At 62.5% G+C, this 16,949-nt stretch overlaps 1 protein-coding gene across 1 annotated transcript; it reads right to left on the bottom strand.

The window, feature by feature from the left end:
• Positions 1-370: 370 nt before the first annotated feature.
• On the bottom strand, positions 371-14,123 carry MSTO1 (misato mitochondrial distribution and morphology regulator 1; the record flags this gene model as incomplete). The annotated part of the gene is made up of 13 exons (XM_040332224.1): positions 371-764; positions 1,544-1,659; positions 1,948-2,052; positions 2,133-2,311; positions 3,034-3,165; positions 6,435-6,587; positions 9,253-9,387; positions 9,785-9,902; positions 9,999-10,128; positions 11,133-11,169; positions 13,692-13,752; positions 13,838-13,913; positions 13,985-14,123. Coding segments are annotated over 13 exons (1,602 nt in total), but the record flags the coding sequence as incomplete, so codon positions are not given.
• Positions 14,124-16,949: the final 2,826 nt, after the last annotated feature.

The raw sequence follows: 16,949 nt of genomic DNA, 5'->3' as shown, positions 1-16,949 counted from the left end.
CGCGACGCGCCCAGCCCGAGGAGGACCGACGCGCCCATCCCGAGGTGGACCAACGCGACGCGCCCAGCCTTGAGGAGGACCAAGGCGACGCGCCCAGCCCGAGGAGGACCAACGCGACGCGCCCAGCCCGAGGAACATCAACGTGACATTCCCAGCCCGAGGCGGACCAACGTGACACGCCCAGCCTGAGTAGAACCAATGTGACACGCCCAGCCTGGAGAGGCCCAATGTGACACGACACGCCCAGCCTGGGGAGGATTAACATGACATTCCCAACCTGAGTAAAACCAATGTGACACGCCCATCATGGGGAGGCCCAATGTGACAGGACACGCCCATCCTGGGAAGGAGCAATATGACAGACAGACTATTGATTGTTCTTAGACTATTTTATTTGCTATGGTGAGTTTCTGGTTGTAGGTTGCGCTTTGTTGATGGCGGAGTCGCGCTCTGTTGATGGCGGGTCGCGCTCCGTTGATGGCGGGGTCGCGCTCTGGTGATGGCGGGGTCGCGCTCTGGTGATGGCGGGTCGCACTCCAGGCGTCAGTCATCGCTGTCCTCACCTTCGTGCATCTGGTAGCACCGAGCGAGGCTGCGCAGCTCATTGACGGCTTCCTTCAATTCCTCCTCTTCTATGCCGGCGGTAGAGAAATTGGCCGAACGTCTGACGTCCATCTTGGTGACCTCATCACACAACGAGCGAAGACTGAGCTGGAGGGCGCTGGAGGAGCGCAGGGCGGCCATGACAGGAACTCCGCCTACAACTAAAGAACACGATCATCAGAACATTTCCTCCTGAGGGTGGAAACCAATCACAGCACAGCATTCTACACCGGGAGTGTCCATCCCACCCCCCCCCTCCCAGGTGTCTGTGCTCCCATCCCCCCCCCTCCCAGGTGTCTGTGCTCCCATCCCCCCCTCCCAGGTGTCTGTGCTCCCATCCCCCCCTCCCAGGTGTCTGTGCTCCCATCCCCCCCCTCCCAGGTGTCTGTGCTCCGCTCCCATCCCCCCCTCCCAGGTGTCTGTGCTCCCATCCCCCCCTCCCAGGTGTCTGTGCTCCCATCCCCCCCCCCCCCCCCAGGTGTCTGTGCTCCCACCCCCCCCCCCCCCCGGTGTCTGTGCTCCCACCCCCCCCCTCTCCCAGGTGTCTGTGCTCCCATCCCCCCCCAGGTGTCTGTGCTCCCACCCCCCCCTCTCCCAGGTGTCTGTGCTCCCACCCCCCCCTCTCCCAGGTGTCTGTGCTCCCATCCCCCCCCCCCAGGTGTCTGTGCTCCCACCCCCCCCTCCCAGGTGTCTGTGCTCCCATCCCCCCCCCTCCCAGGTGTCTGATTCCAAAGTCAGGGGCCCCAGAGGGGTCATAGATCAGGGATTTTTGCTACAGACATAAAATTACCCCCCCCAGGTGGGGGATGGGCGGCTCGGGGGGGGGGGGGGGGACTAGTGCGGGGTTGGGGGGTGCTGCATACCTGTAGTGGGGAGGGTCTGTGTGGCCCCGTACCTGAATGGTGACTACAGGAGCCACAGACACAACATGGCGGCTCACCTGTGGAATCTGTCAGAGGCTCCTCCTCCGTGCCGCCATATTTGTTGATATATCGGGAGAAGAACTGCGGGAATGTGGGGCCCAACGTGCAGGGGGCCCCCAGGAGGTGGGAGACGCTGTGCATGGAGAGAAATTCAACAGAATAAGTCTCAGCGATGATCCAACACCCCCCCCCCCATCCAAACTACATCATCCCCTCCCCCCATCCAAACTACATCACCCCCCCCCCCATTCAAACTACATCACCCCCTCCCCCCGCCCAACATCATTCTACCCCCCCCCCCCCCCATCCAAACTACATCATCCCCTCCCCCCATCCAAACTACATCATCCCCTCCCCCGCCCAACATCATTCTACCCCTCCCCCGCCCAACATCATTCTACCCCTCCCCCCCGTCACAGACCTGAGTGTGCGGGGGCAGGTGGCGGACAGGTAACATTGGAGGACCTCCTCTCCGCTGGCACATGCGTGGAGAGATGATGGCGGCCGAGTCCCGGCAGGAAGGGACCTGAGGGCGGCACACAAGAGAGGTAAGGAGACGGAAAGGAGTTTCATCAGTCACTGACCCCGCCCACACCAATCCCGTACCTGATCTGCTGCCGTGTAGGGATTCCTCGCAGCACCACCGACTGGGAGAAGAGCGGAGCGCCGTCCGCGCATGCCGACAGAGAGCGCCACGGAGGAGAGGTCATGTGAGGAAGGAGAGCGTCCGGGAGGAAGGAGGAGGAGCCAATCGGGAACGGGAGGGAGCAAGACGCAGTCAGTACCTAAAGAGACAGGAAATCATGTGACGCCAATACACCCCGCCCACCGCAATGCCACCTGACACCGAGGACCAACCCTATACATGCGGTGTCACCTGACACCTCACCGCCCACACGGGGCCCCATTCTACCCCCACACTGGGCGCCATTCTATCCCCTCACCCCACACTGGGCGCCATTCTATCCCCACACAGGGCGCCATTCTATCCCCCCACACAGGGACGCCATTCTACCCCACACAGGGCGCCATTCTATCCCCACACTGGGCGCCATTCTATCCCCTCACCCCACACGGGGCGCCATTCTATCCCCCCACACAGGGGCGCCATTCTACCCCACACAGGGCGCCATTCTATCCCCCTCACGGGGCGCCATTCTACTCCACCTCTCCCCCCACACAGGGGCGCCATTCTATCCCCCTCCCCCCACACAGGGGCACCATTCTATGCCCCCTCTCCCCCCACACAGGGGCGCCATTCTACCCCACACAGGGGCGCCATTCTATCCCCCTCACCCCACACGGGGCGCCATTCTACTCCCCCTCTCCCCCCACACAGGGGCGCCATTCTACCCCACACAGGGGCGCCATTCTATCCCCCTCACCCCACACGGGGCGCCATTCTACTCCCCCTCTCCCCCCACACTGGGCGCCATTCTATCCCCTCACCCCACACTGGGCGCCATTCTATCCCCTCTCCCCCCACACTGGGCCCCGGTACACCCACCTTCCTTCCGCTGAAGCTCAGAGTGTCCAGTAGGTGTGACATAGAGAGGGTGGAGGAGGGGAGTCGGTACGGAGCGGTGAGAGTGTCCAGAGCCGCCGCCAGAACCGCACTGCTGTGATACCGCCAACCGGCCTGCAAGAAAGAGTGTGATACATTTGCCTATATGTCTCAGTTTACTGCTCCCTGCTAGCCATATGGGTAGAGGTAGAAAGGAATTTCATGTGTGATTCATTCCTCTGACAGGTTATTGACGTGCTAATGTCCCCTCACTATTCTAAACGTTAATTGATCTATTGTGTTGTGTGAAGAAGATCTGTGTTTACCCTTAAAAGATGTGTATTGTATCATCAGGCTAAATGATTAGAGAAGTAGTATGTTAATTATTCTGATTGCTTCAGTGTAGTAATTAACTCCAGTGATGTCTTTATCTAAAGAAACGTGTCTGCATGGTCGGCTCCGACTTGTCTCCTATAATCTGTATGGGAAACCCCACTGTGTGAGGGGGGCGTTCCTAACAGGCTGTAACCACATATAAGCTGAGTTTTTGTGTCAATAAAGTGTCTTGGTTCCAGCATCCAGTCTTGACTCATGTGTGGGGAATCCTGTGATGTTCTTGTATGGAGAGGAGGGAATGCTTGGCGGGGATATCATACCGATACCGTCACAAATTGGTTGTAGCAGCGGGATCTTCCCTTCTACTCTCCTTTACACCCGGATTCCAAGCAGACACTGGAAGAACTACTGGAAGTTCGTGGAAGGATTGCTAGCAACAAAACCAAGGGGTCATCATAGCAGAATCAATGGAGATAGACCAGGAGGACGGGATTGCAGCAACACCAGCAGTACAAGAGATGGAGACACCAGGGATTCAGGAAGAGGAATCACCAGCCAACAAGCTAATGAGAGAGAAGCTAGCATGGTTCGGCCCGAACCCAACGCCGGATGTGGTGCTGAAAGTGATGGACCTGTTAGTAAACGCAGAACTACAGAAGGATAAACAAATAAGAGACGCAGAACTACAGAAGGATAAACAAATAAGAGATGCAGAACTACAGTTAAAACTGGCAGCAGTCCGACCAGCAGCCGCACCTTCTCCAAACAGTGAGTACAGCACAGCAGACGCAAGGAAGATTCCGTTTAGCGCTTTTAAAGCTTTTGATGAAAAGGACTGTGAGATTGATAACTACCTGGCGGATTTTGAGCGACAATGTAACCTGCACCGAATAGCTAGAAGAGAGTGGGTTGCAATATTGTCAGGCAAACTGTCAGGCAAAGCTTCTGATGCTTTCCGGACCGTGCCAGATCAGGATATTCATAGCTACGCCCGGGTTAAAGAAGTGCTCCTGGCTCGTTATGCAGTAACCCCAGAGTCCCACCGACAGAAGTTCAGGGACTCACGCAAAACCACGAAAGACTCTTATGCGGAATGGGCATGCCAGTTGTCCCGGTCGGCCTCTAACTGGGTTAACAGCAGCCAGGCCACCACCGCAGAGGACATTTTGCAACTAATGCTCCTGGAGCAATTTTACAATCACATCCAGACGGATGTCAAAGATTGGGTGAGAGATCGCAGGCCCATGACTCTACCAGAGGCCGCTAAGTTGGCGGATGAATATGCGGATACTCGCAAGACGAACCAGATCACACCACAGGAACAACCTCCACGACCAACGGCGCCCTCACACCCACCAGCCGCTAGATACCAACCTCCTAACAGACCGGTGACATCTAGCCCTCGCTATCCACGCCAGGAGGACAACGAACAACGCTGCTTCCAGGGCAAACAGCTGGGTCACTTCAAGCAAAATTGCCCCATGAATGACAACACCAGGTCAAATTGGTCTCAACCTGGGTACCGCCCACCAGCAGCAGCCCATTGTGTAGACTCGGCTTGGGATCCCCAGGAGCTGGGTCAGGAAGAACCATTGGGCACCCCTTACGAAGCCCTCATGGTACAATCTGTTATTACGGACAACAGGGAACACCATTGTCAGCTGGTCATGGGCGACAGCCATGAGCCGGAGGGGCCCTGGTGGGAGCTGGGCAGAAAGAGGCACCGCCGGCCACCCTTCAAGAAGAAGAGGTCCTGGAAGCCGTATAACCAGCGGACCTGGGAGGAGAAGAAGCGACTGGAGGAGAGGGAGTCGCAGCGGGCGTCCCAGATGCGGGCCGAGATGTTCGCCAAGGGCCCACCGGTGGCCCCTTACACCACCACCCAGTTCCTGATGATGAAGGACCACGTGGAGAGCCTGCAGGACATGAGCAAGCAGGAGCTGATCCGTGAGTACATAGAGCTGGAGGAGTGCATAAGCCGCATGGAGGAGGAGAACAACCACCTGAGGTCACAGCAGGCTGACCCCCCCAGGCTCCATGAACTGGAGATGGAGAAGCTCAAAGAGGAGAACCGGCGGCTGCGGAGGGAGCAGGGGGTGGCTGACCTTATGGGGCTCTGGGGCCCCCTGGACTCTGAGCACCAGTGCTACAGCATTTCAACAAATATAACTTTTTCTTTTATGAATCTCCTGTGATTGTCACTTCAGAGCCATAACCTGCCCCCTCCCATAGCGGGACACCTAGACGGCGGCGCACAGACCCATTCGCCGTCTTCACACTGACTTCTGGTGACTTTGCAGATCACACAAAGACTTGGGGACTGACCGGCGTGTGATCTGACGACCCGGTGACATACCTGAGTCTGAAGCAGTTGCCAAGGGAGGTCAGTCATGCCAAACGGAGTTAACCTCGGACTAAAAGCTCTGAACCCGTCAACCCTACTGGACCAGGGAAGGTTCAACCGGGTTTGCCGGAGCAGGGAGCAAAAGGGGGGCCATTGTGATACATTTGCCTATATGTCTCAGTGTACTGCTCCCTGCTAGCCATGGGTAGATGTAGAAAGGAATTTCATGTGTGATTCATTCCTCTGACCGGTTATTGACGTGCTAATGTCCCCTCACTATTCTAAAGGTTAATTGATCTATTGTGTTGTGTAAAGAAGATCTGTGTTTACCCTTAAAAGATGTGTATTGTATCATCAGGCTAAATGATTAGAGAAGTAGTATGTTAATTATTCTGATTGCTTCAGTGTATTAATTAACTCCAGTGATGTCTTTATCTAAAGAAACGTGTCTGCATGGTCGGCTCCGACTTGTCTCCTATAATCTGTATGGGAAACCCCACTGTGTGAGGGGGGGGGCGTTCCTAACAGGCTGTAACCACATATAAGCTGAGTTTTTGTGTCAATAAAGTGTCTTGGTTCCAGCATCCAGTCTTGACTCATGTGTGGGGAATCCTGTGATGTTCTTGTATGGAGAGGAGGGAATGCTTGACGGGGATATCATACCGATACCGTCACAAGTGCATGGGGGGGGGGGGCACAGAGTACCGGGGTCACAGATACTTACATTGTAGATCAGGTGGGGGAAGTCTGCGGGGGCTCCGGGTCTCCGCCCCAAACTGGAGTTCAGGGTCAGTGGACAGAGGGCGGAGCTATGACTGGTCAGGGCCACCAGGGACATCACACAGTTCATCAGCTGGTAGGTACTGGTGTGCGGGTCCTGGGGGGGGGGGAAAGAAGAGCAGACAATGACTCCATGCCCCTCCCCCGAGGACAGTCCGGCCCTCCTCCCCGGGGACAGTCCGGCCCTCCTCCCCCTCCCCGAGGACAGTCCGCTCCTCCTCCCCCTCCCCGAGGACAGTCCGCTCCTCCTCCACCTCCCCGGGGGCAAGCCGCTCCTCCTCCCCGGGGACAGTCCGCTCCTCCTCTCCGGGGACAGTCTGGCCCCTCCTCCCCCCCCCGGGGACAGTCCGGCCCTCCTCCCCGGGGACAGTCCGGCCCTCCTCCCCCTCCCCGGGGACAGTCCGCTCCTCCTCCCCGGGGACAGTCCGGCCCTCCTCCCCCTCCCCGAAAACAGTCCGGTCCTCCTCCCCCTCCCAGAGGACAGTCCGGTCCTCCTCCCCCTCCCAGAGGACAGTCCGGCCCTCCTCCCCCTCCCAGAGGACAGTCCGGCCCTCCTCCCCGGGGACAGTCCGGCCCTCCTCCCCCTCCCCGGGGACAGTCCGGCCTTCCTCCTCCTCCCCGGGGACAGTCCGGTCCTCCTCCCAGAGGACAGTCCGGTCCTCCTCCCCCTCCCCGGGGACAGTCCGGTCCTCCTCCCCTCCCCGAGGACAGTCCGGCCCTCCTCCCCCTCCCCGAGGACAGTCCGGCCCTCCTCCCCCTCCCAGAGGACAGTCCGGCCCTCCTCCCCCTCCCCGGGGACAGTCCGGTCCTCCTCCCCGAGGACAGTCCGGTCCTCCTCCCCGAGGACAGTCCGGTCCTCCTCCCCCTCCCCGAGGACAGTCCGGTCCTCCTCCCCCTCCCCGAGGACAGTCCGGTCCTCCTCCCCCTCCCCGAGGACAGTCCGGTCCTCCTCCCCGGGGACAGTCCGGTCCTCCTCCCCCTCCCCGGGGACAGTCCCGAAAACAGTCCGGTCCTCCTCCCCCTCCCAGAGGACAGTCCCCTCCTCCTCCCCGGGGACAGTCCGGCCCTCCTCCCCCTCCCAGAGGACAGTCCGGCCCTCCTCCCCCTCCCCGGGGACAGTCCGGCCCTCCTCCCCCTCCCTGGGGACAGTCCGGCCCTCCTCCTCCTCCCCGGGGACAGTCCGGCCCTCCTCCTCCTCCCCGGGGACAGTCCGGCCCTCCTCCCCCCTCCCGGGGACAGTCCCCTCCTCCTCCCCCTCCCCGGGGACAGTCCGGTCCTCCTCCCCCTCCCCGGAGACAGTCCGGTCCTCCTCCCCTCCCCGAGGACAGTCCCGGCCCTCCTCCCCGAGGACAGTCCGGTCCTCCTCCCCCTCCCCGAGGACAGTCCGGCCCTCCTCCCCCTCCCAGAGGACAGTCCGGCCCTCCTCCCCCTCCCCGGGGACAGTCCGGCCCTCCTCCCCCTCCCCGGGGACAGTCCGGCCTTCCTCCTCCTCCCCGGGGACAGTCCGGTCCTCCTCCCCCTCCCCGGGGACAGTCCGGTTCTCCTCCCCTCCCCGAGGACAGTCCGGCCCTCCTCCCCCTCCCCGAGGACAGTCCGGCCCTCCTCCCCCTCCCTGGGGACAGTCCGGCCCCCCTCCCCCTCCCCGGGGACAGTCCGGTCCTCCTCCCCGAGGACAGTCCGGTCCTCCTCCCCGAGGACAGTCCGGTCCTCCTCCCCGAGGACAGTCCGGTCCTCCTCCCCCTCCCCGAGGACAGTCCGGTCCTCCTCCCCCTCCCCGAGGACAGTCCGGTCCTCCTCCCCGGGGACAGTCCGGTCCTCCTCCCCCTCCCCGGGGACAGTCCCGAAAACAGTCCGGTCCTCCTCCCCCTCCCAGAGGACAGTCCCCTCCTCCTCCCCGGGGACAGTCCGGCCCTCCTCCCCCTCCCAGAGGACAGTCCGGCCCTCCTCCCCCTCCCCGGGGACAGTCCGGCCCTCCTCCCCCTCCCCGGGGACAGTCCGGCCCTCCTCCTCCTCCCCGGGGACAGTCCGGCCCTCCTCCCCCTCCCCGGGGACAGTCCCCTCCTCCTCCCCCTCCCCGGGGACAGTCCGGTCCTCCTCCCCCTCCCCGGAGACAGTCCGGTCCTCCTCCCCTCCCCGAGGACAGTCCGGCCCTCCTCCCCGAGGACAGTCCGGTCCTCCTCCCCCTCCCCGAGGACAGTCCGGTCCTCCTCCCCCTCCCCGGGGACAGTCCGGTCCTCCTCCCCGGGGGCAGTCCGGCCCTCCTCCCCGGGGACAGTCCGGTCCTCCTTCCCCTCCCCGGGGACAGTCCGGTCCTCCTCCCCCTCCCCGGGGACAGTCCGGCCCCCCTCCCCGGGGACAGTCCGGCCCCCCTCGCCGGGGACAGTCCGCTCCTCCTCCCCCTCCCCGGGGACAGTCCGGCCCCCCTCCCCGGGGACAGTCCGCTCCTCCTCCCCCTCCCCGAGGACAGTCCAGCCCTCCTCCCCGGGGACAGTCCGCTCCTCCTCCCCCTCCCCGAGGACAGTCCAGCCCTCCTCCCCGGGGACAGTCCGGCCCCCCTCCCCGAGGACAGTCCGGCCCCCCTCCCCGGGGACAGTCCGGCCCTCCTCCCCGGGGACAGTCCGGTCCTCCTCCTCCTCCCCGGGGACAGTCCGGTCCTCCTCCCCCTCCCCGGGGACAGTCCGGTCCTCCTCCCCCTCCCCGGGGACAGTCCGGTCCTCCTCCCCCTCCCCGGGGACAGTCCGGCCCCCCTCCCCCGCTCTCACCCTATGCTCTGACAGTACTGGACTTGTTCCGAAGCTGAGGATGCCGCGCCCGGGGTACTCGTCGTGTAGCAGCTCCGCCATCTTGGCTCCGGCCCCGGAGAAGCCGTTGTGCGTGTCGCAGAGAATGTGGAATCCCTGGAGTGGGAGAAGAGAAGTCAGTCCTGGTTCCCCTCCCCCTCCCCGCACACCGCCCCCTGGTTCCCCTCCCCCTCCCCGCACACCGCCCCCTGGTTCCCCTCCCCCTCCCCCTGGTTCCCCTCCCCCTCCCCGCACACCGCCCCCTGGTTCCCCTCCCCCGCCCCCTGGTTCCCCTCCCCCTCCCCCGCACACCGCCCCCTGGTTCCCCTCCCCCGCACACCGCCCCCTGGTTCCCCTCCCCCTCCCCCGCCCCCTGGTTCCCCTCCCCCTCCCCCGCACACCGCCCCCTGGTTCCCCTCCCCCTCCCCGCACACCGCCCCCTGGTTCCCCTCCCCCTCCCCGCACACCGCCCCCTGGTTCCCCTCCCCCTCCCCGCACACCGCCCCTCACCCACCTGCAGGTAGTCGCACTCCTCTGAGAAGAAACGCAGCCGGTCCTCCACCTCCTCCTGATGAGACACACCCCTGAGGAGCGACTCGCCTTGGCTGAACGATTCCAGGCTGCCCATGTTCCTGCGCATAGGAGACACCATGAAACCACCGACCAATCACTGCACAGAGAGCGGGTCATGTGACCTCACAAAACACAACCCACCCCCCCCCACTCACCCGCCACTCAGCATACACAGGGACTTGGGGTGGAGCTGAGTGCAAAGGAAGTCAGACCACACCCCATCCTGTGCGATTGGCTGATGAGGCTCCTCCCTGATGTCCAGAGTGGCTCCTCCCCCTGCCAGACCTACAAAGGAAACAAGAAAGAATTTTCCATCATATGATGTCACCACAACCCCTCCCACAAATATGTCATCTGACACCGAGGCCACACCCCCATAAATATGTCACCTGACACTGAGGCCACACCCCTATAAATATGTCACCTGACACCGAGGACACCCCCCCATAAATATGTCACCCGACACTGAGGCCACACCCCCATAAATATGTCACCCGACACTGAGGCCACACCCCCATAAATATGTCACCTGACACCGAGGACACCCCCCCATAAATATGTCACCTGACACCGAGGCCACACCCCCACCATAAGTCACCCGACACCCCCATAAACATGTCACCTGACAAAGAGGCCACACCCCCATAAATATGTCATCTGACACTGAGGCCACACCCCCATAAATATGTCATCTGACACTGAGGACACACCCCCACAAATATGTCACCTGACACCGAGGCCACACCCCTATAAATATGTCACCTGACACCGAGGCCACACCCCCATAAATATGTCACCCGACACCGAGGCCACACCCCCATAAATATGTCACCCGACATCGAGGCCACACCCCCATAAATATGTCACCCGACATCGAGGCCACACCCCCATAAATATGTCACCCGACACCGAGGCCACACCCCCATAAATAGGTCACCCGACACAGAGGCCACACCCTATAAATAGGTCATCTGACACCGAGGCCACACCCCTATAAATAGGTCACCTGACACCACACTCCCATAAATATGTCACCTGACACCGAGGCCACACCCCCACAAATATGTCACCTGACACCGAGGACACACCCCCATAAATAGGTCACCTGACACCGAGGCCACACCCCTATAAATATGTCACCTGACACCGAGGCCACACCCCTATAAATAGGCCATACCCCCATAGGTCACCCGACACTGCACCCTATAAACAAAATCCCCCTCCCACCAATTTTTAAATGGAATTTCTGCTCCCCTCCCCCAGAGATATACAAAGAACAGACGACTCACCCTTCTCTCTGCCGCCTCCCCCTTTCGGAGCTCCGCCCTGATGAGACACAGACAGTTCACATTTCAGTATTCCCATCCGCTACCAGACCTGAGTGATCACACCCCCTCTAATACCCCGCCCTCCATCCCTGGAGTGGTCACACCTCCTCTTATACCCCGCCCTCATCCCTGGAGTGGTCACACCCCCTCTAATACCCCGCCCTCCATCCCTGGAGTGGTCACACCCCCTCTTATACCCCGCCCTCATCCCTGGAGTGGTCACACCCCCTCTTATACCCCGCCCTCCATCCCTGGAGTGATCACACCCCCTCTTATACCCCGCCCTCCATCCCTGGAGTGGTCACACCCCCTCTTATACCCCGCCCTCCATCCCTGGAGTGGTCACACCCCCTCTTATACCCCGCCCTCATCCTGGAGTGGTCACACCCCCTCTTATACCCCGCCCTCCATCCCTGGAGTGATCACACCCCCTCTTATACCCCGCCCTCATCCCTGGAGTGGTCACACCCCCTCTTATACCCCGCCCTCATCCCTGGAGTGATCACACCCCCTCTTATACCCCGCCCTCATCCCTGGAGTGGTCACACCCCCTCTTATACCCCGCCCTCCATCCCTGGAGTGGTCACACCCCCTCTTATACCCCGCCCTCCATCCCTGGAGTGATCACACCCCCTCTTATACCCCGCCCTCATCCCTGGAGTGATCACACCCCCTCTTATACCCCGCCCTCCATCCCTGGAGTGATCACACCCCCTCTTATACCCCGCCCTCATCCCTGGAGTGGTCACACCCCCTCTAATACCCCGCCCTCCATCCCTGGAGTGGTCACACCCCCTCTTATACCCCGCCCTCATCCCTGGAGTGGTCACACCCCCTCTTATACCCCGCCCTCATCCCTGGAGTGATCACACCCCCTCTTATACCCCGCCCTCATCCCTGGAGTGGTCACACCCCCTCTTATATCCCGCCCTCATCCCTGGAGTGGTCACACCCCCTCTTATACCCCGCCCTCCATCCCTGGAGTGGTCACACCTCCTCTTATACCCCGCCCTCCATCCCTGGAGTGGTCACACCCCCTCTTATACCCCGCCCTCCATCCCTGGAGTGATCACACCCCCTCTTATACCCCGCCCTCATCCCTGGAGTGATCACACCCCCTCTTATACCCCGCCCTCCATCCCTGGAGTGGTCACACCCCCTCTAATACCCCGCCCTCCATCCCTGGAGTGGTCACACCCCCTCTAATACCCCGCCCTCCATCCCTGGAGTGATCACACCCCCTCTTATACCCCGCCCTCATCCCTGGAGTGGTCACACCCCCTCTTATACCCCGCCCTCCATCCCTGGAGTGGTCACACCCCCTCTTATACCCCGCCCTCATCCCTGGAGTGGTCACACCCCCTCTTATACCCCGCCCTCATCCCTGGAGTGATCACACCCCCTCTTATACCCCGCCCTCATCCCTGGAGTGGTCACACCCCCTCTTATACCCCGCCCTCATCCCTGGAGTGATCACACCCCCTCTTATACCCCGCCCTCATCCCTGGAGTGGTCACACCCCCTCTTATATCCCGCCCTCATCCCTGGAGTGGTCACACCCCCTCTTATACCCCGCCCTCCATCCCTGGAGTGGTCACACCCCCTCTTATACCCCGCCCTCCATCCCTGGAGTGATCACACCCCCTCTTATACCCCGCCCTCCATCCCTGGAGTGATCACACCCCCTCTTATACCCCGCCCTCATCCCTGGAGTGATCACACCCCCTCTTATACCCCGCCCTCATCCCTGGAGTGGTCACACCCCCTCTTATACCCCGCCCTCCATCCCTGGAGTGGTCACACCCCCTCTTATACCCCGCCCTCATCCCTGGAGTGGTCACACCCCCTCTTATATCCCGCCCTCATCCCTGGAGTGATCACACCCCCTCTTATACCCCGCCCTCCATCCCTGGAGTGGTCACACCCCCTCTTATACCCCGCCCTCCATCCCTGGAGTGATCACACCCCCTCTTATACCCCGCCCTCCATCCCTGGAGTGATCACACCCCCTCTTATACCCCGCCCTCCATCCCTGGAGTGATCACACCCCCTCTTATACCCCGCCCTCCATCCCTGGAGTGGTCACACCTCCTCTTATACCCCGCCCTCCATCCCTGGAGTGGTCACACCCCCTCTAATACCCCGCCCTCCATCCCTGGAGTGGTCACACCCCCTCTTATACCCCGCCCTCCATCCCTGGAGTGGTCACACCCCCTCTTATACCCCGCCCTTCATCCCTGGAGTGGTCACACCCCCTCTTATACCCCGCCCTCCATCCCTGGAGTGGTCACACCCCCTCTTATAGCCCGCCCTCCATCCCTGGAGTGGTCACACCCCCTCTTATACCCCGCCCTCCATCCCTGGAGTGATCACACCCCCTCTTATACCCCGCCCTCCATCCCTGGAGTGGTCACACCCCCTCTTATACCCCGCCCTCCATCCCTGGAGTGATCACACCCCCTCTTATACCCCGCCCTCCATCCCTGGAGTGGTCACACCCCCTCCTCCATTGTTCCTCACCTCCTGTGTAGCTGGCCCAGCACTGCACTGCTCCTCTCTGTGTGTCGTCAGTTTTCCTCTCCTGTAAAACACAAAGAGGGAAATTCAAAGGACTATCAGGGGCCCCGTGGCCCTAGAAGAGAAGATTCCAGTAATATGACCCTCACCAGGCGGGGGTGGCTTGTGCCACTTCCTCCTTCTCCTCATACCCCGCCCCCTGCGTCCGGACCGAGCCCCCGCCATCTGCAAAAAAAATACATGATTGGTCAGTCAGAGCCTGGCCCCTCCTCTGCGGATCACTGAGCTCCACCCACCTTTTATATCCAGGATGATGAGGCGCGGCGTGTACGTCTCCTCCCCATTCTGAGTGATCCCCGCCCGAAACTGAACATTGCTGCTTAGCTCCGCCTCCGACCGGCGGCAACCCTCCGCCTGCAAAGGGGGGGGGGGGGGTCACAACTTAGAGTGTAAGCTCTTCTGCCACATTCCCCGCTACTCAAATCAAAGTTCAACCAACTTACCCCCCCAGACTCAGCCTGACCCCTCCCACCCCCGACTCAGCCAGTCTGACCCCTCCCACCCCCGACCCAGCCAGTCTGACCCCTCCCACCACAGACTCAGCCAGTCTGACCCCTCCCACCCCAGACTCAGCCAATCTGACCCCTCCCACCCCCGACTCAGCCAGTCTGACCCCTCCCACCCCAGACTCAGCCAATCTGACCCCTCCCACCCCCGACTCAGCCAGTCTGACCCCTCCCACCCCCGACTCAGCCAATCTGACCCCTCCCACCCCCGACTCAGCCAGTCTGACCCCTCCCACCCCAGACTCAGCCAATCTGACCCCTCCCACCCCAGACTCAGCCAGTCTGACCCCTCCCACCCCAGACTCAGTCTGACCCCTCCCAACCCTGACTCAGTCTGACCCCTCCCACCCCCGACTCAGCCAGTCTGACCCCTCCCACCCCAGCCAGTCTGATCCCTCCCACCCCCGACTCACCCAGTCTGACCCCTCCCACCCCAGACTCACCCAGTCTGACCCCTCCCACCCAGCCTGACCCCTCCCACCCCAGACTCAGCCAGTCTGTCCCCACCCCAGACTCAGCCAGTCTGTCCCCACCCCAGACTCAGCCAGTCTGACCCCTCCCACCCCCGACTCAGCCAGTCTGACCCCTCCCACCCCCGACTCAGCCAGTCTGACCCCTCCCACCCCCGACTCAGCCAGTCTGACCCCTCCCAACCCTGACTCAGTCTGACCCCTCCCACCCCCGACTCAGCCAGTCTGACCCCTCCCACCCCAGCCAGTCTGATCCCTCCCACCCCCGACTCACCCAGTCTGACCCCTCCCACCCCAGACTCACCCAGTCTGACCCCTCCCACCCAGCCTGACCCCTCCCACCCCAGACTCAGCCAGTCTGACCCCTCCCACCCAAGACTCAGCCAGTCTGTCCCCACCCCAGACTCAGCCAGTCTGACCCCTCCCACCCCCGACTCAGCCAGTCTGACCCCTCCCACCCCCGACTCAGCCAGTCTGACCCCTCCCACCCCCGACTCAGCCAGTCTGACCCCTCCCACCCCCGACTCAGCCAGTCTGACCCCTCCCACCCCCGACTCAGCCAGTCTGACCCCTCCCACCACCGACTCAGCCAGTCTGACCCCTCCCACCCCCGACTCAGCCAGTCTGACCCCTCCCACCCCCGACTCAGCCAGTCTGACCCCTCCCACCACCGACTCAGCCAGTCTGACCCCTCCCACCACCGACTCAGCCAGTCTGACCCCTCCCACCCCAGACTCAGCCAGTCTGACCCCTCCCACCCCAGACTCAGCCAGTCTGACCCCTCCCACCCCAGACTCAGCCAGTCTGACCCCTCCCACCCCCGACTCAGCCAGTCTGACCCCTCCCACCCCCGACTCAGCCAGTCTGACCCCTCCCACCCCCGACTCAGCCAGTCTGACCCCTCCCACCCCCGACTCAGCCAGTCTGACCCCTCCCACCCCTGACTCAGCCAGTCTGACCCCTCCCACCCCTTACCCAGCCAGTCTGACCCCTCCCACCCCCGACCCAGCCAGTCTGACCCCTCCCCCCCCCGACTCAGCCAGTCTCACTCCTCCCACCCCCGACTCAGTCTGACCCCTCCCACCCCCGACTCAGCCTGACCCCTCCCACCCCCGACTCAGCCTGACCCCTCCCACCCCCGACTCAGCCTGACCCCTCCCACCCCCGACTCAGCCTGACCCCTCCCACCCCCGACTCAGCCAGTCTGACCCCTCCCACCCCCGACTTAGCCAGTCTGACCCCTCCCACCCCCGATTTAGCCAGTCTGACCCCTCCCACCCCCGACTTAGCCAGTCTGACCCCCCCGACTCAGCCAGCCTGATCCCTCCCACCCCAGACTCAGCCAGTCTGACCCCTCCCACCCCCGACTCAGCCAGTCTGACCCCTCTCACCCCCGACTCAGCCAGTCTGACTCCTCCCACCCCCGACTCAGCCAGTCTGACCCCTCCCACCCCCGACTCAGCCAGCCTGACCCCTCCCACCCCCGACTCAGCCAGCCTGACCCCTCCCACCCCCGACTCAGCCAGCCTGACCCCTCCCACCCCCGACTCAGCCAGTCTGACCCCTCCCACTCCCGACTCAGCCAGTCTGACCCCTCCCACCCCCGACTCACTCAGTCTGACCCCTCCCACCCCCGACTCAGCCAGTCTGACCCCTCCCACCCCCGACTCACTCAGTCTGACCCCTCCGACTCAGCCAGTCTGACCCCTCCCACTCCAGACTCAGCCAGTCTGACCCCTCCGACTCAGCCAGTCTGACCCCTCCCACCCCCGACTCAGCCAGTCTGACCCCTCCCACCCCCGACTCAGCCAGTCTGACCCCTCCCACCCCCGACTCAGCCAGTCTGACCCCTCCCACCCCCGACTCAGCCAGTCTGACCCCCTCCCACCCCTGACTCAGCCAGTCTGACCCCTCCCACCCCTGACCCAGCCAGTCTGACCCCTCCCACCCCCGACCCAGCCAGTCTGACCCCTCCCACCCCCGACTCAGCCAGTCTCACTCCTCCCACCCCCGACTCAGTCTGACCCCTCCCACCCCCGACTCAGCCTGACCCCTCCCACCCCCGACTCAGCCTGACCCCTCCCACCCCCGACTCAGCCTGACCCCTCCCACCCCCGACTCAGCCTGACCCCTCCCACCCCCGACTCAGCCAGTCTGACCCCTCCCACCCCCGACTTAGCCAGACTGACCCCTCCCACCCCCGATTTAGCCAGTCTGACCCCTCA

This window comes from Rana temporaria, chromosome 13, assembly GCF_905171775.1.
Source record: "Rana temporaria chromosome 13, aRanTem1.1, whole genome shotgun sequence".
Lineage (NCBI taxonomy): Eukaryota > Metazoa > Chordata > Amphibia > Anura > Ranidae > Rana > Rana temporaria.
Note: the sequence above shows the minus strand (reverse complement) of the source record. Positions and strands in the feature narration are given on the sequence as shown.